Source organism: Eschrichtius robustus, chromosome 4 (genome assembly GCF_028021215.1).
Source record: "Eschrichtius robustus isolate mEscRob2 chromosome 4, mEscRob2.pri, whole genome shotgun sequence".
Lineage (NCBI taxonomy): Eukaryota > Metazoa > Chordata > Mammalia > Artiodactyla > Eschrichtiidae > Eschrichtius > Eschrichtius robustus.
In genome coordinates this window covers 11,649,691-11,676,596 of record NC_090827.1, presented here as the reverse complement: position 1 = coordinate 11,676,596, position 26,906 = coordinate 11,649,691, and the positions used below count along the sequence as shown (strand labels likewise).

At 33.0% G+C, this 26,906-nt stretch overlaps 1 protein-coding gene across 4 annotated transcripts in view; it reads right to left on the bottom strand.

Moving 5' to 3' along the window:
• Positions 1-26,906, bottom strand: part of CCSER1 (coiled-coil serine rich protein 1) — a 1,308,992-nt gene that overhangs the window by 823,513 nt on the left and 458,573 nt on the right. For all 4 annotated transcript variants that reach the window (XM_068542049.1, XM_068542050.1, XM_068542051.1 and 1 more), the window contains exon 6: positions 8,943-9,150. In XM_068542049.1, the coding sequence (XP_068398150.1) occupies positions 8,943-9,150 (208 nt within the window). The remainder of the gene's footprint in view (positions 1-8,942; positions 9,151-26,906) is intronic.

Sequence of the window (26,906 nt, the reverse complement as noted above, 5' to 3'; positions counted from 1 at the left end):
CCTGGTTTTAGGTACAAGTTCTCTCTTCCATAGCTTTAAACAGAATGTATATAATCATGAATACTCAGTCTATATTTTTAGCCCTGATCTTTCTGGGTTTGCAGACACATTAATTCAAATTTCTATTTGACAAGTACACTTGCATGTCTAAATAAGCATCTCAACCTCAACCTGGCCAAAAGAAAACTCTTGTTTCCTTCCTGTCTCACACAGGTCAACCCTCTCCTAGTCTTCCCAGTCTCAGAAAATGGCAATAATGTCTGCCTAGTGCTCAAAGAACAACTCTCAGTTGCCCTTGCTTCTTCTCTTGCTATTACCACCCAATTCCAATTCATAGCAATGGCTGCTGACACTACTTCCAAAAGAAGTCACACATCTTTTCCCTTCTCTCTGTCTCAACTGCTACTACCATGGTCTGTCATCATTATTTCTCACTTGGAAAAAAACTTTCTTACATATTGACTGTCAACAGGAAATTCAATTGACATGTAGTAGTTCTTTAGCCAAGGAATGTCAGGTCAAATGTGCTAGCACAACTGAATGCCCAGAAAAACATAAATGACAACAATATTTCCACTTTCAGTTTCAGCTAGTAATAGCCTTTATTAACAATTATTAATATTGAGTTATTATTTGATAAATACAACATATTGTCCTATTAAAAACATGTACTGGTATATTTCCAAGTTTAAGAAATCTCAAATATTCTACCTTGCTTGAATCGGTCAGTATTAATCACACAAATGAATGAGATCATTGCAGCAGCTCCTGTTCAAGGGTACTTAAACCCACACTCTCACTGTGATAACTTGTTATATACATTTTACTGTTTAACTGGCTCTATGAAATAGTTGGTAAACGTTGCATATGATAAAATAGAGACTCAAAAACCTTAATCAACTTGTAGCAGCTATTAAGCAGCAGAAGTGAGAATCACACTTAGATCTCAATGGTTTTAAACACTGTAATTTTTACCACTCTAATATACCTCCTCTAGTGGGACTTTGTGGGTGAAATGGGATTAAGGATTATGGAAGAATTTTTCTCTACCTTCTCTAATCTCTCTCAGAGGACTGTTGAAAGTTAAGGTTGCTTACATAGCAAAAGAGTCATGGAAATATACTTCTCTCCCCTTCTTATCTATTTTCCAGATCAAGCTTATAGCCTCATAAAAAGCCAAGCCTCAGGTAGGTAGAGTATTCTTACTCAGAAACCTATCTATTCTCAATGAATCTAAGTTATGCCATTATCTAAACTAGAGGTTTCTTCAGGGAGTATACAGGCGATGTATTGCTTTGTATGAAGAAAGGGTTCTATATACATATATATATATATTTTTTTTTTAACTTATGTTATTCTAAAATTGAGAAGAAAATTAAGCTCCAATAACAACTGGTAAGAACTGACAATAGTGCCCTAACTTAGTCTACGTGATAAATGGCCACAGTTCACTTACAGGTCTTCCAAGGGAAGAAGAGAAATTCCACAAAATGGAAGCACTAACAGTGGTGCTATCAGTTATGTGATGACATTCCACATGTTGTCATATTAAGTGTACAATTTGATAAGCTTTGATAAAAATGTAAATTCATGCAACAAACTATACCAATCCAGATGTAAACATTTTTTATTACCTTATAAATTTATTTACTAGATGCAGAGCTACTCTGAAAGGTGAAAAATAGTGCTGCAGAGAACCTAGTTCAATCAGACAAAAGGTACCTTTCGGTATACCTTTAGGGTGTCTCACAGATGCTCTCAACCAAACAATTAAAATTTTAAAGGCTTAAAGGGGTTGTCCATCAGCTATTTCAAGTTAAAGAAGAGCTTATCTTGAAGAGATTAATGGGTGTGGCTTTTGTCTAATGGAGTGAATCCCTAATAAAGTTCACAGAGATCTAAAAAGAATTTAAGAGTTATATTCACAGAAACACTTTACAGTTTCGAATTAAAGGGACAGAGACAGTACAAAATTAAAAGAGGCCTTTGGATACCAATGTAGGCAAACACAAATAAGGATGAGAAAACTATTCCGCTGCAAACATGTGCTAACTTTATAATAAAAGAAAGGATGACTTGAAGGGTAGAACCAAGAGTACAAAGGGTGGAACTAAAAGCCAAGGAGAATTATTCTCAGGCTTTGAGTCCTAATCAAGGACTACTAACCTGTGCATTAGTTCACAGGTCTTCAAATGGAGAACTGTACTTTGGTTGCTGTACTTAAGGCTTATCTACAACTGCACATGTTTTACCTAATGAGATTCTGTGCTTTGAACTGATGCTGTAATAGAATGATACTTTGGGTGGCCTTGGGAGGGGGTAAGTATATTTTGGACTGTGAGAGATGGATCTCTGGGGGCCAAAAGGTGGACTATGGTGGCTTGGATAAGAAGGGCCACTATGTTCTGCACTTCGTGGTACCCAGGCCTTTGTATAGTGCCCTCTCACACTGAATCAAGATTGGTCTTTGCAACCAATACAGTTTACAAAAGTGATGGTATGTTACTTCCAAGATTACATTATAGAAGATATCATTTATTTCCTCTTATGCCCTTTCTCTTGGATTGCATACTCTGGGGGAAGCCAGCTGCCATGTCACACAATGAAGAGGTCCACATGGTGAGGCACTGAGGCTCTGACCACCTGTAGTAAAAAACTGAACCTTCCTGCCACATTACATTAATCCTCAAGCCCAGTCAAACTTTCACCTGACTGCAGTTATGGCTGACATCTCGAGTGCAGCCTCATGAAAGGCCTTCAGCCAGAAGCAGTATGTAAACTGCTCTCAAATTCCTGACCACAAAAACTATGAGAAAGCAAATGTCTGTTTTAGTCCACTAGATAATTTGCTATGGAACAATACATAATTTAATTATAAACTTCTATCTTTGTATCCTTCGACCTTGCTAAATTCACTTATTATTCCTACTAGGCTTATCATTAACTTTCTTGTTGATTCCTTAGGGATATCTATATAAACATCTTGCAACTTCGGATACAGGTAGTTTTATCTTTTCTTTCCAATATTTATGCTTTTAATGCTTTTTCTTGTCTATTTTTAGCTAGAACCTCCAGCACAATGTTCACTAAAAGTGGGGAGAGTGGACATTCTTGCTTTGCTAATAGTACTAGAAGCTTCCGTTTTACCTCATTAAGTATGGATATTAGCTGTAGGGATAGGAGCTCCCTTCTACTACCACTGTGTTCAGTTTTTCTCTCTTTTAACCATAAATTGATGTTTGATTTTTTCAAATGTTTTCTTCACCTATTAATATGCTCATGTACTTTTTCTTTTTTTTAGTTTAGTACTATAGTGAATCGCACTGACTGGTTTTTGAATGCTAAACAAACCTTGCACTCTTGCAATAGAACCAAATAGGCCATTGTATATTTTTATATTGCCAATTTTATTTACTAATTTAAAAGACTTTTGCATCCCTCTTTCTCTCTCTCTCCATATATGTGTGTATATATATATATATGTATATATATATATATATATATATATACATATATATATATATATATATATATATGAGAAATTTTCCTGTGATTTCATTTTACTTATAAAGATTTTGCCAGGTTATTATAATAGTCCTATGTCTGCCACACCAAACAGTTGAGAAGCATATCTTATTTCTCTATTTCCTAAACTTTTTTGCATAATATTAGTTTTAAGTCTTTCTTAAATATTTGTCGGAATGCACCAGTGAAACCTCCTGGACTTAGATTTTCTTTATGGGGATCATTTTCTCTTTTTTAATAATAAAATATATCCCTTTAATAGAAATTGGACTACTCTGATTTTTAATTTCTTCTTGTGTCATTATGGAAAGTTGTATTTTACAAGGGATTTGTGATTTTCATCCAAATTGTCATATTTATTGCCATACTATTGTTTATAACATTTCCTTATTATCCTTTTAATTCCCATAAGATTTGTAGTGATTATTTCTCCCAGCAATTCATTGCTGATATTAGTAATTTGTATTTCTTATTTTCTTTTCTTCCTCTACAGTCTTTTTTTTTTTAACTTCTCAAAGAACCAATTTGAGCCCTTCGTAAATTTTCTATTATTTGTCTGTTTTCAGTTTTATTAATTTTGTTTTTTATATTTATTTCTATTACTTCCTTGGGGTTTAATTTGCCATTATTTTCTAGCTTCTTAAGGAGAAAATTACTTATTAATTATGGCACTTTATTACTTTAAATATAAACTTTTAAAGTTATAAATTTCCCTCCAAGCATGGTTTCAACTATATCCCATGAATTTTGATTTATTCTATTATTATTACCATCTCATTTGAAACACTTTAAAATTTCCCTGAGGTTTCTAAATTGACCCATGGGGTATACTGAAGTTTGCTGTTTAATTTCAAAATATTTGATGTTTTTCTAGTTACTTGATTATTCATGATTTTTAATTTAATTCCACTGTTCTCAAAAAATGTATTACATAGATGTCTACATTTGAAATTTATTGAGATATTTCTCTGACCCAGCATATACTCTGTCTTGGTGATGTTCCACACGCACTGAAAAGCTGGTATAATTCTGTTATGTAAAAGTCAGTCATTACTAAAGAAGTTAAATATGTTGTTCAAATTTTCTGAAACTTTCCTGATTTTTAGTTCTTTTATCAGTTATTGAGAGAAGAGTTAAAATCTTCAACTATGATTGTGAAGTACCTACTTCTTCATTTAGTTCTGTCAGATTTTGCAACATATATTTACAAGTTACATACATAGGCCATCCACATGTATGGCTGTTATGTCTTCCTGATGAACTGACTCGTGTGTGTGTGTGTGTGTGTGTGCGTGTGTGTGTTTTATTTTATTTTTTTTCACATCTTTATTGGAGTGTAAATGCTTTATAATGTTGTATTATCATTATGAAATGTAGCTCTTTGATTCTGGTGATACATCTTCTCTTTATATCTACCTGACTTGGGTACAGCCACTCTAGTTTTCTTGCATTTGCAGTTTTTGTGGTGTATTTTTTTTTTCCAATTTTTATCTTAAACAAATTTTTATGCAAGCAAAAACAAGCAAATAAGCATAAGGTAGGTAGCAGAAACTTGGAATTTTGTTATTTTCAAAAGATAAATATAAAGAGCAGTCTAATTATTATATTGTTATCTAGATTTACATGGGTAATTGCTTGTTGTTGGTGAATTTCCATACTTCATGACTCTCCACTGTTGCTTTTTCCTTCTGTAATTATCCATCGTCGGAGTTCCTATCCTACAGGCTTTTCATTTGCTTTTGAGATTTGCTGATAGGAAAATGTTAGTTTATAAGAATGTTGTCATAGATTTTGGAATCATTTCACCAAAATGTGCTAAAAGAAAAAAAATCTTTAAGAAATCCCCACCATACAATGATTTATGGTGAAGTTCAAAACACTCCAAATTTTGTCATATATTTATGTATTGTATTTAAAAATAAAAGAAATAAGAAGTTTACATTTAAAATTATCCTTGAAAGTTTCCCATTATTATTTTTTAGAGATAATAAAATTAGTTCGAACTGCTAGCTTGTTGAGAAAAAAAGAAAAATGGGTAAGAGCTCTTTATTCAATGGCAAACCCAAATGTTTATGTCAACTACCTGAGCTTGTAAATGATATTGATTCTCGAACAAATAGTTCTCTGATTTTCAATAATCTAATTTTCTTGTTAGATTCGCCTGATCATATCAACATTTTTAAAATTTGTTTAACATTTATCTAACTTTAAAAAAATGTCTTATATGATTCAGGAAATTTGCTAGGAACATTTGTTAAATATAAATTAAAAAGGCAAGGGTGTTGGGTGGAGGAGCATTGCAAACAATCTTGGATAAACATTCTTATTAGCTGTTATCTTACTAGAAACTATGCACTGCACCTAAAATCCCTTCCCAGTAGTCTTCTTGGTCAGTTACTGTACAGTACAAACAAATTTTATAATAAGAGAATAACAAAAAGAGAACAAACTGAAACGAAACATCAAAACAAAAACTATTTCTGCAGATATTGTATCAAATATTTTCTTCTTTTACAGGTAATGGAGTTATGTGAAAAAGTTAACAAAGAAGGAAGAAAAATTTATATAGTTCTCCCTTGCTGCAGTCACTTTTTTTTTTAAATCATTAATATGAAAAAATAAAGTGACAACAGAATTTCTTAGGGCCCAAAGCCAGCCATTTTTTTTTTTTTAAATAAAGGAATTGATATTTGGGGTTGTAATAGCAAATGATCTCCAAAGAAGGGGGATAAAAATGGCAGTGTGAGCTTCCATTCAGATTATTCACACTTGACCTATCTCAGAATTAAAATCTAAGATGTCAACAGAGTAGCATTAGGAAAAGTCTCAAATAGGAGTGGTTTCTAGTGTGATACACTGAACTCATTAATGACTTTTTTCATCTTAAAAATAAAATAATTGGGATCTTCTGCAGTTAAAAATTATCTGTAGTGGGAAGCAGCAGCATAGAACAGGGAGATCAGCTTGGTGCTTTGCAATGACCTAGAGGGGTGGGATAGGGAGGATGGGAGGGAGGCTCAAGAGGGAGGGGATATGGGGACATGTGTATGCATATGGCTGATTCGCTTTGGTGTACAAGAGAAACCAACACAGTATTGTGAAGCAATTATAGTCCAATAAAGATCTATTAAAAGAAATTATCTGTATATACAGGTGGACTACTAAGCATCATAAAAATAAGTTAATAGAAATAAACTCTATTTGTCTATGTTAAAAAAGGTATTATTGATCTAAAATGAAGAGCTGGAATTAAATTCAGCAATGAAATCTGAATTGCCATTTAAAAACTCATGGCTTCGAGAATATTTCAGTTTTCTTTAAAGGCATCTATTATGAATATCTTTTTTCTAGAACAGATGTTAATGCTAATCATATAATAATATTGCTTTTCTTGCTGACCATAAACAGTAAGACCCCCTGATCTCTGAATGGGCTTAACAAACAGATGTAATTATTGTTCATTTTACATTAGCTTTAAAAGTCAATTCTCTTCAGTTTCTTCAAATACTCTTTAATGAAGAAAAACAGATAGAAATATAAAAACAATCTCAATATATTCTGAATATTGACTTTACAGTGAATATCACTGCGTATTTTTAAATTATAAAATTAAGTACCATAAGAAAGCCCCTTGACTCTTCCTGTCAGTTTTTCCTACTTCCTTTTACTTTTTTGATTTTTTAAAATTAAAATCCAGACCAAAGAGAGAGGTAGAAAACTGAATACTTGACTGTTACAGACTTTGAGATTAATATCTTTTAATATAACAGCTATTATTAAGTTGCATTGTTCAGAGAGGTTCAGACTACATGTCAAGCAAAAGGTCAGGAAGCCTGGACTAGTGCAGAAAGAAACACTTATGTTGTCAATATAGAAACCATATAGTAATACATATAGTGGTGTACTGGTAAATAGTTAACAACAGCTCTCCAAAATTTAAAAGCCCTACCTTGCATTGTTTGCCAATTTCTGTGGCATAATATTCCCATGTGGCTGATTTCAAGCTAACAAAGTAACATAAATGAACGTACAATTGGGAAATATGCACATTAGCTACTATATAGTATTTCTACATATAGATCCAATAGATGTAAACAAGCTCACAAGTGTAATTAATAGTAAAATATAGTAAAGTTAGTAGGAAATGTAGAGATTTGAGTACTGATTACCCTTTTAAAAATATAATTTGTTTCATTATAAGTGTATATAATTTAATTTTTTTAATGCCTGTGCTTAACTGTCAGCTCATAAAATTCCTGAAATTCTAACAATGATGAAGTATAAGCACACCACTCCTACACACCACTGCATAGATTCTAGACACAAAGACCACCCCAGAGATATAAACTGGTATGGGATGCAGAGATCTCTTCCAGTTATTACTTTAATAGCTGACAGGAATACATGACTGGATGTCCCTAATAGTCTATGACAATCACTTCTCTTAAATTCCCTTCTCTCTCCCTGATTCAATTCTGGCCTCTAGTGGTAGCCACTAGTGTTGTTATTATTATTATCAGTGTTAGAAAAGGAAATATCAGCGGTCAACATTGTAAGTGAGTCATAATACTACTCATACTAAATAGTTATATTTTTCTGTTCTCACACTATTCATTAACATCCCTTTTCAATAATGAGAAATCAGTTAAATGATAATAGGACATGATAAAATGTCACTGAATTGAGAGTCAGAAATCTCAGGCTGTTGTTCTGAATTCACACCCACTAGAGGAAAGTCATTTAAAATTTTGGTCCCCTCATTTTACATCTTTGAAATAATAATGTTTACACTTTTTATAGAAATCCTCCAAAGAAAATAACTGTTGCAATTATAAAAATAAAACCATAACATACTTGAATCCTAAAGAATGGCTGATTCTTGACCATAAAGATGAAAGACTCCACTGCGTATTTTCCTGACTAGCTCATCATCTAACTGAGCATAGACTGAAAGAGGGCACCTGGAGTCAATGGGCAAAATCAATCAAACATTCAGATGAAATTTTACTAGATTAATTGTTATTGGAACAAAAATGACTAAATAAACTACTTTTATGGTATCATATAAAGTCTCAATATCATTAAAATGAAGTCCAGTTAATAGGTCTCTCAATAGCCTTTTAAAAACCTAACAGCTGATGCCCATTTCTCTTTATCTGACTTTTCCCAGACTAGGTATCAATTTATTCTTTTTTAATTCCTTCACAGAAGCTTAGAATTTTTGAGTTGAAGAGTACCTTATAAACCAGAACTACAAACCCTTCATTTGACATATGAGAAAGGCTAAGTTCCAAGAGGATACCTGACCTCTGCCCAGTGTTATGCAGTTAACTATTGATGGAAGCAGGGACTAACCAGCTCTACAGACTTCACTATCTACCAGCACTGAAAACATTAATCTTAGAGCAAACCATTACCTCTTGTAGAACTCTTTTCATCTTTAATAATAATGTCTTGACGGCTGTGCAGTCCTGTAGCATCAGTCTGAATGGCATAGAATCGATGCCTCCATTTTCTTCCACACCTGGCAGGGGCCAATCTGCAGATGGACTGCTGGGCGTTCCCCTGATATGGGGACACCTGGCTTCCGGATCAATCTCTTTTGTTAATTTCAGGGAAAGGTTCCTAACAAGAAAAAAATGAACAAAAATTACTAGGTAGCATATTCAGAGCAGTATTTTCCAAGCTGTTGATCAATGTCAGTAGTGAGCTAGAAAAAACTTCCTTGTGACTCTCATTATTTCTTCACATTAGTCTTTGGAAATTCTGAAACTTTCTGTCAAAATTATGAAATGATTTGTCAATTTTATATGTAGCGGTAATAAGGTTCAATGACAATCACTATTTTAGAATGTGATTTTTTTCCCCAACTGGAATTTAATTTATACATGATAACAATGGGTTTACACTTATTTAACTCTTTTAAAAATGTTGAAAGTCAAAAGTAATCACTGAAAGAGAAATTTCATATAGAGATTTTCTGAAAATATGCTTAAAAATTAACTGGAAAGAAAAGATTAAGAAACCAAAACTTGGGATAAAATAATTTTAGTAATTATTATTTTAAATTACTAAATCAATCAATTGTGGATTCAACCATTTTGTGGATTAAGAAAGACTAGTATGAATAGGATTTTATGTGAAAATAGTAAAATAACTGAGAGATGCATAACTTCATATGTAATTAGCATGCTTATCAAATAATCATTAAATTTTTAGCATAGTAATATGTGGAAAAATAATACTTATTTTATTCTACTTGATATAAACAATTATTTTTAAATACTGCATTTTGAAAATAACTTAACACGCTTATATTGAAGGTATATATAAAGAAAAGATATTAAGATTAACAATTTTCCAAATGTGCCTATGAGGTAGATATAAAAATAGTATGAAAAGAGCAGCCTACGAAAATAGTCATTTTTAATGAGTTTTTATAAATTTGTTTCCATTCATTAAAACTAATGGGCCTATACAATAATGGCAATACTATAACATAGCTCAGGATATTTATGAAACTTATGCTCAATTTCAATAGCTTTTATGTATATTATTTACTGAAGTATATGACAAGGTCACTTGGCAACCTAAATTGAGAAAAAACAGCGTTGCCTTGGAGCCTGCCACCAAGGTCAGGCAAAGACACAAATAAAAAAAATATGTCCTTGGTTAATTTTATCCAAATCTGTTTATTCACAAATAGTATAACAATTTATAAAGTATCGGATAATTAACAAAGAAACACATTTTTGGATCACACAATTGTTTACTTGTCTTCATGGGTATATTCATGATCACAATTGTTATTTGAAGTGATCATATTAATTACTATCCCCACTTTACATTTACAATGAAATAATAAATAAATAAATAGTCATAGCTAACATTTTTTGAGGATTGACTGTGGGCCAAGTACTGTGCTAACCACTTCCTGTCTGTTAATTTATCCAAACCTTGAACAAAACCAAGAGGTAGCTATAATGAGTATCTTCATTTTACATATGAGAAAATAGGCCCAGATAAGTAATTCTTCTCAAATTTGAATAGCTATTAAGAAGTTGACCTGAGATGAACCAACCTAAGTACATAAGCAGGATAAGATTTTTTTTTCCTACTAGCCATTTAACATGCATATATATATACAATAGTAATTAATGTATCTCCTGTAGTCCTGTAAGGACTTCATATATGCTAAACCACTTAATACTCATACAACTCTTTGAGGTATCATAAGCCCCATTTCACAGTTGAGGGATTTGAATCTCAAAGAGATTCATCATGCTGATGGCAACACAGCAAACAAGCAACAGAGCTGAGATCTGAGCGCAGGCAGTGCACTCGAGCTCTTAGTCACAAGATCCTGCATCTCATGTGAAAAACAAACAAGCAAATGAACAAAAACAAAAATTGAAAAAAAAAAACATTCCTATAATTACACAAAGCATCATTTATATTTTCATTTTTAAAATATATTTTTCATGTGGCTTAATAGCATCAAAACAAACAACCCAGTCAAAAAATGGGCAGAAGACCTAAATAGACATTTCTCCAAAGAAGACATACAGATGGCCAAGAGGCACATGAAAAGATGGTCAGCATCGCTAATTATTAGAGAAATGCAAATCAAAACTACAGTGAGGTATCACCTCACACCAGTCAAATGGCTGCCATCAAAAAATCCACAAACAATAAATGCTGGAGAGGGTGTGGAGAGAAGGGAACCCTCTTGCACTGTTGGTGGGAATGTAAATTGATACAGCCACTGTGGAGAACAGTACGGAGGTTCCTTTAAAAAACTAAACATAGAGCTACCATATGATCCTGCGATCCCACTCCTGGGCATACATCCGTAAAAAAACATGCACCCCAATGTTCACTGCAGCACTGTTTACCATAGCCAAGACATGGAAGCAACCTAAATGTCCATCAATAGAGGAATGGATAAAGAAGATGTGGTACATATGTACAATGGAATATTACCCAGCCATTAGAAAGAATGAAATAATGCCATTTGCAGCAACATGGCTGGACCTAGAGATTGTCATACTGAGTGAAGTAAGTCAGACAGAGAAAGACCAATATTGTATGATATCGCTTATGCAAAATCTGAAAAGAAATGATACAGATGAGCTTATTTACAAAACAGAAACAGATTCACAGACTTAGAGAACCTGTGGTTACCAGGGGGGAAGGGATAGTTAAGGAGTTTGGGACTGACATGTACACACTGCTATACCTAAAACAGACAACCAACAATAACCTACTGTACAGCACGGGGGAACTCTGCTCAATATTATGTAGCAACCTAAATGGGAAAAGAACTTGAAAAAGAATAGATACATGTATATGTATAACTGAATCACTTTGCTGTACACCTGAAACTATCACAACATTGTTAATCAACTATACTCCAATATAAAATAAAAAATTTTTAAAATAAATAAAATATATTTTATCTGATATGACTGATTCATTTTAATTATATACAACTTGTAGTGAGCTATACAATCATTCTTAAAGGTTTTTATTTTATTTTAGTGTCTAAGACCAATAAGAATAAAATAAAATATAAAAATTAAAATTCACAGCACAAGTAACAATATTTTAGTTATAATAGAATTTTCAAAGATTTATCAGGTTTAAGTTGTGAACTTGCCTGGTGTCTGGCACCTATTAGGCTGACTCAGTAAATAATTGTATAAATGAAGTTGAATAAATGAATACAATAATAAGTGAATGAACGAAACAATTCTTTGTAATAATCTATGCATACAACTCTCATTTGTACACAGACGTTTTTCTGGAAGGTGAATTTTTATGTAATGCAGGGCTGCCACCCACGGTTCCAAATTTCCCAGCACTCTTACAATAAAATAAACTAACAATTTTATAATTCCTGTTAATTAGATTGCTGTTTCTTTGAACCTATTTGTCCAATTATGTATCTAAACATCAATAAAGACTGAAAAAGCTTTCAGAAACCACACCAGTGTGAAGCTCTGCAACTAATTTCAGGAAATTACTGAGATTCTAAGGATTACAGTTTAGCATTTGCACATCTAAGGATCACTGCTATTTCAGATAGTTACAAATGGAGTACATGCAGAAATGTACTTAGAAGATAAAATCAGCCATTCGTTTTATACTTCAAAAGTGTGGATCTAGCCTTAATTCCAACAAGAAAGAGAATGATGGCGTTGTGTCACAGTTATGGAAAACATCCGCATTGTGTCCAGCAGAGCAACGGGGGCTGATGTTGCAGAGATTCATAGGATTCTGTCACTGACCTCAAGAGGCTCACCATGAACATTAACTGCTTAATAAGTGATACCAAAAAATAACAGCTAATATTCTTTCCCGTATGGAAAACAAATCCATTTATTTCTCCATGCAAAAGAGTGGGCTGCAACACCACAATCATCAAAACCATTCTTCATTAGGTTGAGTCAGTTAGGAAAATGGGCTGTTAATCAGGTCTGCTACTCAGCGGCACAGGCCAGCACAGGTATCCTAGTCTATATTTATGGTCATTGTATTTCTGATTGATTGGTGCCTGGGGAATTACAATTATTAAATATTTTGAATACTAATGTGTTTAACAGTAGACTATGATTGGGCCAAAAATACCCATGTGTCTCTGGGCAAATACACCTAAAAAAAAAATCCATCCCTGTAATTGACAAGAAAAGGAGAAAAGTCTCTAATATGAAGTCATAGTTTCCCCTGGCACAGACAACCCATAATAAGGCCAGGAGGGTAGAGCAAGGTTCAGGTGCTCTCCTGTTCCTGCATTAGCAGGGCTCACGAGATGATGCAATTCATGCACTTCAGGATATATAGCTCTCTGTCTGCCAACACTCTGAATTATTATTGCCCAGAAAACTGAAGAAACGTGCTTTATATCAAAACAGATAGTCCGTTCACTTCACACACACACACAAAGGGTAAGATACTGAAGCCCGATACAGTGGTTCATTAATCACCGTAACTACTGCAAACAAAAAACAAAGACAGTGTAATCTCCACTGAGCACATTCATATACACTTCACCCTCTCTGTATCATCTCCATGAATCTTTGCTAGAATTGCTCAGTAATATTTTTACTTGCCTTGTTGATTATAAATGCCAACCAAGTCTTTATAATTGAAAATTTAGTAACATTTAGATAAAGTCAAATTGAGACTTACAGGCCTTTCTTAGTCTGTACGTTTTAGATAATAAAGCTTTTGAGTAAAATTATCAGCAAAATTCATAAATGTTACATTAAATATATTCTTGAAAGTTTCAACTTGAGAAACTGGAGAGTTTCAACTGGTATTTAAAACGTTTGACTCAAACTCCTATGGTGAATTGGCTCTGTACTTTTGTCACTGGGATTCTTTGTGTGAAAGAAATTTTCTACCAAGCTAGTTCAAAAGTTCTGCTGCAATTCTATTTTTAGTATGACAGATAAGTTTAATGGGAAAATATATATCTTGACATAAACTATACAGTGATTAAAGAATTTTTCCTTACCAGGAAGAGAAAATAAAAGTATTTTCCTTATTTTTTAATCATTTGGTTATAACTAGAACTATCATTTGGATACCGAGATATTTTCTTCCCACCCATACGTATTCTTCAAATCATTTGAAAACTTCCCAACATAATGGCCCAAATTGCTAACAAAATACAAGAAAATATCAGTTGCAAAAGACTGATGCTCTTACCTGTCATAGGAGCTACTCCTTATTTAGTGTACTGACACCTTTCATGATAGCAAATATCTGCGGTCATTAGGGATCGCAATGATTTACACTTTGTAATGTGCCTATGATTTCTGAACTAGATTTCCAAGGAATGAAAAGTAAAAGTAATCTCCATTTGTACAGCATAATAAATAAGCATATGTATACAACTGCCTTCCAAAGCTTCATTAAGTAGATTTGAAGAAAATAATATTGTGTTTTTAAAAACCATACTTCGGGAAACTTATTGTTATTTAAACCTCATTTCCAAAAGGCCCAGGTTATTTACGGTAAATTAAATCTTAGCTTTGAATAATTCTAAGACAGGCATGAAGGTATAAATCTATATTCATGAACTGGCATCCCAGAACCTAATAAAAAAATGTTTAGGGAACTAACTACAAAAAGACTTGGTTGATGAATAAACTATGTACTTTTCTTATGTTTTCCTTCAAAATATATTGTTTAACTGAAAGTGTCATCTTAGGAAAATACTTGTATCTCAAATTGTATTATAATTGGATATTTAGCTGTATTTCTGGAAAGGATGAAACCAGCATCCATCCTTCCACAGGAGGATAAGTGGTTATAAGAACGTGTTGATATTTTACATTTAGATATGAATTTACATATGAGGAGGATTTCACTAGTAGCTGAAGTGATGGGTATAAGAAAGGCAAGAGATGGGGAAAGGTAAGATAAAATCTAAATATCTTAACATAACCAACAAGGTTCTCCATAATCTAGCAACTGTCTGCCTCACCACACTTCATCTTCTAACAACTACCTCCTTGTTTTTTAAGTTCCAAACACAGTTCTTCATTCAGGCCCTGAAATGTGCCAAGCTCCAACCTGCCTCAGGAACTTTACATATGTTCTTCTATCTGCATGAAAGAGTGTTGCTTACCCACCTTCCAGATCTTGCCTTAAAATACATCACTTCTTCAAAGAAATCTCCTTTGCATCTCATATCAAAAGAATAATCAAATTTAGTGCTACAAAAAGCATTATAGATCTAGTTTAACATTCCTATTTAATATATAAGGAGCTCAAACCTAAATTAATTTTCTAAGTGTCACACAGCTAGAAGGTGTAGAATTCCAGTCTCCTGACTTCTTGTCTAGTGCTCTTTTCTTCATACTGCATCATCTTTTAATAGGGTTAAAATTTTAAATATACTTGTATTTACCTATGTTCTTTTCACTGAAGCTACAATAGTAAAATATTAGGTTACGATCTTAGGGAATAAGATTAAATAGTAAGGACTCCTATTCCCTACAACAGTTAGAATTTCCTTCTCCAAAATTTTCAAGAATGTAGATATTCTATGAATGTAAATCTGCTCATACAAACTTTTAAAGTAGTTGTTTAATCATTAAAAGAAATGACTGAGTTGATTGCCTTTGTTCAGCAACTTTTCTCCATACCATTAATGTCATCCATGTTTCTCCCTGCCTTCTCTACTTTTGTTTTCACATGTCATTTAAGATCCAGTTTAAAGATCATTTCTGTAAGAAAAATAATTAGAATTGATAAATATAGAGATGAACGTAGTACAATAAAGTTCAGCAGAGAGCGACTCAAATTATTGTTTAAAAAATCCCATGTTCACACATACATATAAAGATATACAACACAATCTGTTTGCGTACATGTATACATTTTTCACTTTGCAATTACTCATTTAATTGTAGATATTGTAAGTTTTAATTTGCTATGATTGAATTAATAGTGCAATCATTTTTCTTTGCCAGAGCACTCAAGCTGTTGTCAGAAAGTTGAGGGCACAGAATTATCAAAAATATTTTATATAGATGGAGATCAAATTTTTATTTATTGTCCCCTGATATTATAGAAGTGATTCTCAATTTAGAAAACCTCATAAACTGGCTGGTCTTCCTGTGTCTAACAGATATCAACCAAATATTTTTAAAAAAACATAAGTTCCTTATCTCTAGTCTTCCAGGCAATTCATCATGTAAACAACATCAATACTCTGATATGTTTGCAGACTCTTATCTTCAACATTTTCCTTATTTTACACTTCTCTACTCTGGGGCTCAGGAAAATTTTCCCACCCTCTCATCCACCACTCCATGGAAGTGATTTTATTTGGAAAATTCTGAACTACAAGGAAAACAAATTAAAGTAAAACAAAATCTGATCTCCGAGAAATAATTATCTCACTATGATACCAAAGAGCTTTTAAAAATAGTTCAATTCCACTGTAGTAAACTGTTATTAAATTTACTTTCAAATGCATTTATAAACATGAAAATCATCTAAAAATGGGAAAGGGTTTTACTATATTATTTTATAGTTAATGTCTTGATTGTTGACAGAATTCTATAAATATATTTTAGACACTTGGCATCTTCTATAGTTATCTAAGATACATATTTTATAGTTACCTATTTGGTGTACTTTATATATTATAATTTATATAATTTGCATATTATAATTAAGATTTTTTTAGTGAAAGAAATACACAATTTATTATTTTATATTTGCTTTGAAAAAATAATCTATTTTTTTAAAGTCACAAATTCAAGCTCTAATATGACTTGCCTTACACTATGAAACTTCTTTCTTTTTTTAAATGAATGTTTTTCAACTATAAGAGTTTCATATTTGTAGGGTAATAGAATCAGTAAAATGAGAATCGTCATTTAAATGAGAGATGTAAATTGTGTTTTTGAAAATAATTTTTTCCCAATGCTACTTATTGCCTGTCCTTTTCCCTTCAATATCAGGATAATAAGTCACAAAAGTACCAAGGTCTTGCTTCACAACCATATCATGTAGGGAATTTGATTAATATTTCAGAACCAAACTATCACTACAAAACCCATCCTATTTCATTATCACATAATATACTTAGAACTTAATGTCATCATTTTAAGAATTTGTATGTAAAAGTCTCCCCTTATGACCATTTAAGGAGAGCACACAATGGGTTTTTAGATATAATTTATAAGAAAATTTATAAAAAATATGTAACTGTGTATTTGCTTACAATAATTTGTATTACATCAGAACATTCTTAAAAAACAAAACAAAACTATAGAATGTCTTCAATTTGCCTCTAGGTATCTAAGTAACCTTTACAAAATGCAATTTTTTACAAATATTGCAGCTAGGGTCTATTACAATAAAAATTCTGATATAATACATACCACTGAAGATATGTTAAAAGTTATACAACCTACAGTCAATTACATAGTTTTAAAAGACTTTTCCATGCCCTTCACCTTTTTAAAATATTCAAGATCTGGCAAACTAAGTGTAATAAGTATTAGCCATGAAAGTATAATATAGGAAGTAGTGTTTCCAAACAAAATCAATTCTTGTGCTGTAACTTGACATAAAGGCAATACCTAAAATTACTGGCATAATACATAGCGGCAAGGAAACTGTAAAACTCCAATGCTTTTCAAAGCTAAAAGAATTGGAGATTTTGACTTTGAGTAAACCTTTAGAACCACAAAACTTTATCAGTATGAGAAAGATTAGTAAAACCTACATCACACTTATCAACCAAATTTCCCAAATTCCATTCTTGAGGTAACAAAAGGCATTGTGATGGTCTACATTCAATTTCAACTAGAAAAGTAAAATTTTCTGTATTACACAAAATCAAGAATTTCTAAATATCTTGCCAAACTCACTCATACATACACAAAAAGCACCTGGGCTTACTTTTAAATACATGAATTCCAGGGGTGTATCTCCAGCCCACTGTGCCACCTGCCTTAGTAAGACAAACAAAACACGTAGTATAATAGCAGAATAGGTTAGACATATCTTATCGCACTCACTGGCCATAATTTTCTCCAGGATATATGTGAGTTTTGACATAATGTGGCTCATTTATACTTATCCTTTAAGCCTGGATTAGTGCACCCTCTCTCCCAGGAAATCCTCTCCAATCCTTCCAGCTACCTCAGGCTGCACTAATTGCCTCTTCCATTTGGTCCAGTAACCCTAAATAAGGTGATACTCTCCTTCGGTGATCCTTATATTTCCAAGTCACTGTTGAATAAATTAATATATGGCAATTTCACATACACTAAACACGTGTGCTAAGAATTCTACCTTATTAATCCTAAATAACAGGTTTACATATTACAATTTCCCATGGATCACTTTTCAGATTTATCTTTGAAGCTTTACCTAGGCAAAACTATTTAAGGTAGTCAGTATGTTATGGGTAGATACAGAAAGAAGTAGAACTAAAACAAGTAGAATTAAAACAACAACAATGACAGAAATAACAATAATGATAATGATAGAAACTCATTTGGAGTATGAATATAGATATCAAGTACCACTGTCCCTCAGTATCTGCAGGAGATTGGTTCCAGGACCGAGGACGTATATCAAAATCCATGTATGCTCAAATTCCACAGTCAGCCCTCCAACTCCATGAGCTCCATATCCAAGGATTCAATCAACACTGGATCATGTATTATTTGTGATCCTGGGTTGATTGAATCTGCAGATGTGAAACCCACAGATATGCAGGGCCAACTATATATTTATCAAAAAAATATCCATGTATAACGGACCAGCACAGTTCAGACCCGTGTTCTTCAAGGGTCAACTGTAGTTGCACGAGAAGAAAGTGTAACTGAATTTTCATAGCTTCTGGGTTTAAATTTAGGTCCTCCTAAGAAGTAAGATTCTTGTTCTTGGGGAGAACTATTTTATGTAATATAAAGTTATAGTGGAGGTACAATTGTTTGAATGAGGAAAACCTCGTTTTTAATAATATAGAAGACAATGTGTAGTATCCCCTTTATTTTGAAGATTATTCCTACTAAATGAAAAGCACATAATCAGGTTCTAGCCAATAAGCTGTCCCAAAGCCCTAATTCTAGAAATTAAGTGGCTTTTGGAATCATGAGTATTGAAGAGTTACAACTTTGTGCCTAAAGTAAGATTGAGAAAAATTAGAAAGTACCTGAAGATTAACTGGATATCAATAAGTATTGTTTTCTCCAATTACCAGTTGTAATTATATCCTAAATTATATCACCTTTTAAGATACTGAACAGTCAATTATGATATTATATACTATGATTAATATACTGTGAACTATAATTCAGTTAAGAGAACTTCGAGCTATCCTTCATTTTGGATTAGTGGAATACAAGGCCACAGTCCAGCCTCTTGATGGGCAGCTTGAATTGCAGCTGCAGTGCACAGTAATTAAAACACAGCTGCCCTGCAAACGCAGTCCTATAAGAGATTGCCCGCATGTGATATAAAACACAGGTATAGATTTGGGGGCTAAAAAGTATAATTGCTTTTTATTTTTAGCAAAATATTAATGATCAAATATGTTTTAAAAAACTTATATTCAGCATAATAATAGCTGAATAATCCTAGTAAAGAATCCTGCTAACTTTACAACTGTATCCCTTAAACATTCATTCATTTGTCCATTCTTTCAATAATTATCTATTGAGCACTCGTAATACCTATTAATGTCCTAAGAAATAAGATTTGTGAAATCTTATAGTAAATAGTTTTCCTGGAAGATGTTTAGATGGCTTATTAAAAAACTATCTCAAAAAAGGTGCTAAATTTAATTCAAATTTCTATGTTAAATATTATAATAATAAACATTATGATAGTAAAAGCACACTATCAACATGTAGAACCATCGAATGGCGCTGATTCTAAAAATGTAGTTTTTTTTGTAAACAATAGCAAACTTACCCATGAATAGACAAGAAAGACAAAAGGTGTCAATCTTTTTTTCTCTCTGAAATGGAGAACCGCTGTACTTGGTATAAATAGCAAGCCAGATTATTTGCGTAAATGAAAAGCATATAGCACCATTTATACATAATTATACATCATAGAACTGTCAAGGTATAAATATCTGTTGCAAGGAACAAACAAAAAATCCTTGAGGCCAGTAAGAGAATCTGAGGCTAGACCTTGAGAGGACTGACATAAAGACAGAGTGTCATAGCTGAACTGATTTAAACGCTTCAGTTTAAAGTAGCTGAATTACCTTTCCATTATTCATCAGTATAGCACGAACATAGAGAAACACTAATATAAACATGATATGTGGCTATAAATCAGAAGGTTAGATAAGTCAGAAACTGCAAAATGTTTTAGGTTTCTGTTGATGAATCTTCTCCTAACTCCTGTCTGGAAGATACACTTAGATTGTTGGACTCTGTCTCCAATATATTCCTCTTTAAATGTTATCTCAGTTTCTTTCTTCCTATGCTGAAGTGTACTTGACATTAAAAACCAGATAACAGTGGGTGCTGGTGGCATAGGATGGTTTCTCTTTTACACAAGCAGCAGAAACACAGATTGGTATCAGTGTTCAATTGTCTTCGAAACAGAGATGAGGATGAAAAAGAAAATACCCAGCCCTTTTTTTGTACGCAACCAAAGAAGAGCTGATAAAAGAAAACCTCTATTTTGCTCTTTCCTCTCCAGAGACAACTACCCGTTTAAGGAAGTATAACAGGAAAAAAAATTCCTCAGAAAGAAATGAAGTTCCATTCCTAAAACAAGTCTTCCCCAAATGACTGTATTAAGTTGCTTTATATCTACTTTTTTTTTCTTTTTCTTTCTTTTTGGCCACGCCGTGGGGCGTGCAGGATCTTAGTTCCCAGACCAGGGATGGAACCCATGCCCCCTACTTTGGGAGCGCGAGTCTTAAACACTGGACTGCCAGGGAAGTCCCTATACCTACTTTTCGATGCCTGAAAAAAAAAATGTTTCCTTTAATGAGCAGTCTTAATTGTGTTCTAAATTGTCACCTTTTAAGATATTTTAATAGTCAATTACGGTATTAATAATCTACAGAGGAGGAATCTAAGATGCAGAGACTGAACAGGATGCAAATAGCAAAACTGGGCTTTAAGTTCAACAATTTTGGCTCCAGAGTCGGTGTCCTAATCCTGCTTCCTCCAGAGACAGCTGCTTGGCAAGAAGTCAATGAGCTCACGAAGCCAGACTCTAAAGGTCATAAATACGTATTGATTGGAAAATATAAGCTAATATTACTTCAGAGTACTTCCTATGATCTTTTTTATCTCTTTTTCATCTAAAACATTTTTTTATCTTATTCTTCAATAGTTTCATAGAAGAGTAGGATATTACAGTATAATAATTTATATTGGGAAACTTACCTGAAAACAATTTTGTTTTTTAAAAAAGTTTCCTAGAATCACTGAAGTGAACAATTTGGGGATATTTAAAGCCGAGTGCCTATGATCCAAAGGAGGCGTTACTGGAGCACTGTTATAAATAAACTATTAATATTCTTAGAGGCAACTTCTTAGAAGTTGGTCATAGTAGTGTTAGAATGGACTCTTTTTTCTTCTTATGTGAACGTATGTTGTTTTTTCTTGCACATAAGTAAATTCTTCCCCTTTCTTTTTTAAAAATGCCTTCATTTTCCTTTGAGAAAGTCCCTCCTCTCCACCATGATTGCATGCAATCTTGATGGGATTGCTAAACAAGGTCCCCTCATCTCTTCTTCTGTGTGGTCACATAATTTGGCCTACAAACAAACTCTGGTGGTTTCCAGAAATATGAATCTTGAGCAACACAGCACAGGGACAGAAAACTACAGTAGCTAACTTATTCCAATGGTGGAGCCTTGAAGAGATTACCCATTCATTCCTGAAACCCAGGGCCAAATGCACAGGCTTGCACCTTCTACAGTCACACAGGATCTGGTTCTTAGAAGGTCCTACATTTGGTTTAATGTTCTGCTATTACTAACTTGAAAGTCTCAATTTTTAAACAAGGAGGCTTGCATTTTTTATTTCTCACTGGGCCTTTCAAATTGTATAACTGACCCAGCTATCTTAGCTCCCTGATATTACCATGTGTCTGCTCTTCTTGAGGCCTGTTTGGTGTTTGGCTTTCCCTTTGTCTCTGTAAGCTAGTGCATATCCTTAAAATAAATTTTGTTTGTTTGTTTTTTTAATGAACTGAGCAAAATTCGGTTTCTGGTGCTTGTATCAAAGCACCTTATGTTTTACATTTGACAGACCCAAGACTAAAGTGTAAAATGTAATATAGTTTTTTTCCAGTGCTCTCACACCCTTTGGTGTATTCCTGTCATGTCCATTTCTATGATCTTCTCCAGGTTTGTTTTAGAGTATTATTGCTCCCTGGATATTCAGAATTCATTATTGGGACGTTGTATTTCATTGTGCACTTCCTAAGCCAGAGGCCATCACTTTTTGTGACTTCCCTGTCAAAACACACTGATGCTGTGCCCTGGTCCTCACCACCCTGACCCCTTTTAGGTAATTAATTCAGCTAGCATGCTGGAAGTTGATAAGGGACTGGTACAACATTTTTATTTTAATAGATTACTTCTTATCCAGAAGGAATGACTTCTGACACAAAAATTTAGGGCATGTTTTCTGCTCAAAACAGATGTTTTGTGGCTTTAGGTTTCTCAAAACATACGAAATAGGGAGCCATATATTCTGTCTACCAATTTCTCCTGCATTTAGAAGGAAAAATAAAGTTATTCTAAGACTCGTGTTTTCTGACCAAATAAAGTGGCTGGAGGGCAGCACTAGAAAATTATATGACCTTTGTTTTAATGTGGAATTACCCTGCTTTAAAATGGCGTTGCATGCATTCTATATCTTGTACATTTTAGGTTATAATGCCCTAAGTTTCTTTTCACTGGTAACTCCAATAAATTGACTTTACTTCAGCTTCTCATTTTGTTCATCAAAAAGGTAAAAATTGATGGCTGCTTTCTGTGATTACCTAGCCCTACTAAATTATCAATGGGAAATTTAGGATATGCTTTCTATCCTTTTTAAAAAATATTCTATTTGATATTCCACTTTTTTTCTATATCCCCTCTAAAAATTTCTCTATAAACTAAAATTTTACCTTGAGAGAAACAAAAATTTCACGTGGGTCAAGATATTTCATTTTCTGTTTTAATGTTGTTTTAAGATTTAAAGCTTTTATTCATAAATGACCTCAGTAATTTAAAGTTGTACTTTTATCGAATAGATTGTTATTGGCCTATCTATTAATTATCACCTAAGAGAAAATAAAAGAAAAAAGAAAAGAAAAAAGGAATTATGTTAAGAAATCATAGTTTTCTTCCTATGAAATGGTATTATAAAAATATCCCTGTGAGGCTTTGTTTAGAAATGGACACACACACAAATGAAATATGCCAATCGTATAAGAACTGAACTTACATTTTAGGCAGACTAGGCATTGGTGAATGAATATCTTCTACTCCTGGGATCATTTTGTTCTCTCTGCATAACCAACTGAGATTTGAATAAATCCCACTGATCTTATAGGGATGTTAAGGCATCAGAGGGATAAAGCTCTGTGCCTTCAACCTCTGGTTCATGTACCAAAAAAGATCTCCTGAATTTATATCTTAGCTCTCTCATATCACAAGAGAGAGACTTAATGACATTAGTCACCAAAATAGTCCAATCATTAAACAAAGGTGATGTATCTTCATTTTCCTATAATTTTGTCATTATTAACTGATTTTTTGTTGTTTAGTAAAAATATTAACTGATGACATTGTTTTGAGATTTGATTTTTTTTATTATACCATAATTCACTCAAATATGATTCAGTCTGCCATCTGGCCCATACATCCTAGCTTTATTTGTTCAACTGATATGATTTGCCTGCATATTTTAAGTGGGAACCTTTTTTTTTTGGTCAACAATTATCATGTTCACAATAATACGGACAGATAAAATTTAGTTTTGTATTGTTTAGAGTAATTATTGGTTTGACTTTTAGGTATTTTCACATTTTTGGAAGCAAATTATTTAAGTGGTACAATAACTAGCATAAAATTTCTGTTCTAGAAACTGAAGTAGATCAATAGCCTCACTGACAATAGGACACTGTCAGTCCTAGAAAACAAAATATTTAAAATATTTATATCACGTTAAATTTATTAATTTATCCATACATGTATGATATGTGTAAGCAATGGCTATAAACTAGTTCTTTACGGTTTTTTGCAAATGTTCTTTGAAAATGTTTAAGATGAGAAAATTAGGCATGACATTAGAAAAACACCAGAATTTTGACTCAGAGAGAATAGCTGGTTCCTTGGGATCTTTTGTGATTACTGTTTCTTGAAATCACATATTTAAATTGATATTCTTTATGAGTAAATATGACTTTTTCTTCTCTAGGTAATATGTCTTCCAATCAAAATCACACTAGTCAATATGAATGCTATGTGATTCAAGTGAGAAATAAAATAATTTAAAACATGAGTTGAATATTTTAAGACCAATGTCTCTAGTATGCCAGTGGTTACTAAAGCACACATCCTATTAGTTTGCATTCATTTAGATGCAGGAGTCTCATCTACTTTTATTTATAAATGTTTTCTGAGTGTTCACTTATACAAAACCTCTCTAAGACAGCTAGTTAATTAGTTAGTTAGGTAAGTACAGATAGAGACATCTGATATCTAATAAGTATCCTAATGTGTAATATAAAAATGTTGTAAGGCATCGGATATCATATACTGAAAAAAATGCTCTACAGTTTTCCTTCTAAAATAGTTGTGTCAACTCTTCCCATTGCAATTTGAGGTTTGGGATGATGTCTTTAAATAGAATGTTTTATTTCTTCTTCCAGAGTTCTCCTCGTTCCATCATAAGGAAAACTATATAAACTGTTTTTATCCCCTTTTCTTTCTTTTTAATTTTATTTATTTATTTATTTATTTATTTATTTATTTATTTATTTATTTATTTGGGACACAGCTAGAATAATCATCATCTGACAGACTAGAAAATCTCACATCACTATTTAAATATAATTGGCATATGATTGTTTTTGACAACATGTCATAATTATCCTAGCTCATTTATAACACATATATATTTACCAATCACTATCAACTATAGTAAAGAGAAGAGTGAAACAATTCAACCTTTATTAATGCCTTGAGAAGGAAGCATTATCCTATTATGACCTCATTTCTATCCTCTGTGTTCTCCTTATCTAGTAAGGGGCGGAGTCAGAACACATAACGTATGTATAAATATAAGGCAAAATAAAGAAAATTGATCACACACACCTCTATTATGGCTAAGTGCAGTGCACATACCTAGATGCAGTTATTACAGATAACTACAGGAATTCAGGATTCTATCTTGGAAGCAATAGCATTTGAGGCAGGTATTGGACCTTAATGGAATGCTCTAAGAACAAATGGGGTGAAATGTGAGGAAGGAATACCATTCAGAGAGAACAAAATGAATAAAATCACAGGGTGAGTGTATACGTATAGAGAGATATGGTTAGAAAGTTAATATTGGAGTGAAATCACGGCAGGCCGTATATACCAGACAACTGGTTTCAGAGCTAATGAAACACTTCTGAAGTTTCTGGAGAGAGAAGTCAGATGGTCTCACCTTTCTTTTAGGAATATAACTTTGGAGGTGACATGAAGGAAGGCTTAGAGTGATGATGGTTATTTGGGAAAGATAATTTTTCAAACTAACTGATACAAAAGCACTTTGATATATATGAAGTGCTTTACAAATGTAAAGTTAAGAATCAGTAGGGAAGTAAATAACCTGGTTGACGCTGAGGATAGTACCGTTTCAAGTATTAAAGACATTCCCATTTTTGCATCTACCAGGGATAAACCTGTAGATCAGTGATTTCTAAACTTACTTGACAATAAAAATCACCTTAAGTATTAGTTAAACACATGAATATCAAAACCCATTGAAAAAGAATTTCCTGGGAAGGGGCTTGGTAAAAGTTTTAACAAGCTCTTCAAATGATTTTTAACTGAGGAGAATAAGAGAAACCTTCTTGCCTAAATCAGGGCTTTTCAACCCTGTTAAATGGAGATTCTGATGCATTAGGTTGTGTGGTGGGCATTCTGGGTTTCTAACAAACTCTCAGGTGATATCAACGCTGTTGATCCACAGACCACAGACACTCTGGGTAACAAGGGACTAAACTGTTATTTATCTCTGAATGAGGAGCTTAAATGGGTTAATATCATCATATATGTTCTAGCTCTGTCCAAAGAGGCACCTAGAAGCAATGATAAACAAAAAGTAATAAGTACACCTAGCACCTAGATCTTGGTTTCTAAAACCATTTTCATATTAAAGAAATGGGCTCCTTGTAGAAGTGGTTGATTCTAGGCTAGGGAGTGAAAAATACAAGATGAGCCTATAGCATCTTGTGGGGCTAGAGGAAAAAAGAAGTGCTCAAGAAAGGATGACATTACGTCAAAAAGATACAGAAGCTTCCCTAAAACAACTCCCAATAGCCAAAGACGGAATAATTTGAGGAACAAAATAAATAACAGCAGTATTGGATTATATCTAAAAAAAATAAATAACCATGAGGCCATAATAATAAAAATAATTGTGTAAACGTATAAATGGGGGAAGAGGGACAGCTCTCCCTTAAAACATAATTCCAATATTCCCAATTTCCAGGGAGGAAATAGAAACTCACCAATAAAACAATAATAACTGTTGGAGGTAAGATCCATCCGTGGGTAAAAGTTTGAGGAGAAACAGGATATTTGCATAGTCTTAAAAATATCTCCCCCAGGATATATAATATTTAAAAAGGGCACAACAGTAACTTGACCGTGGAGA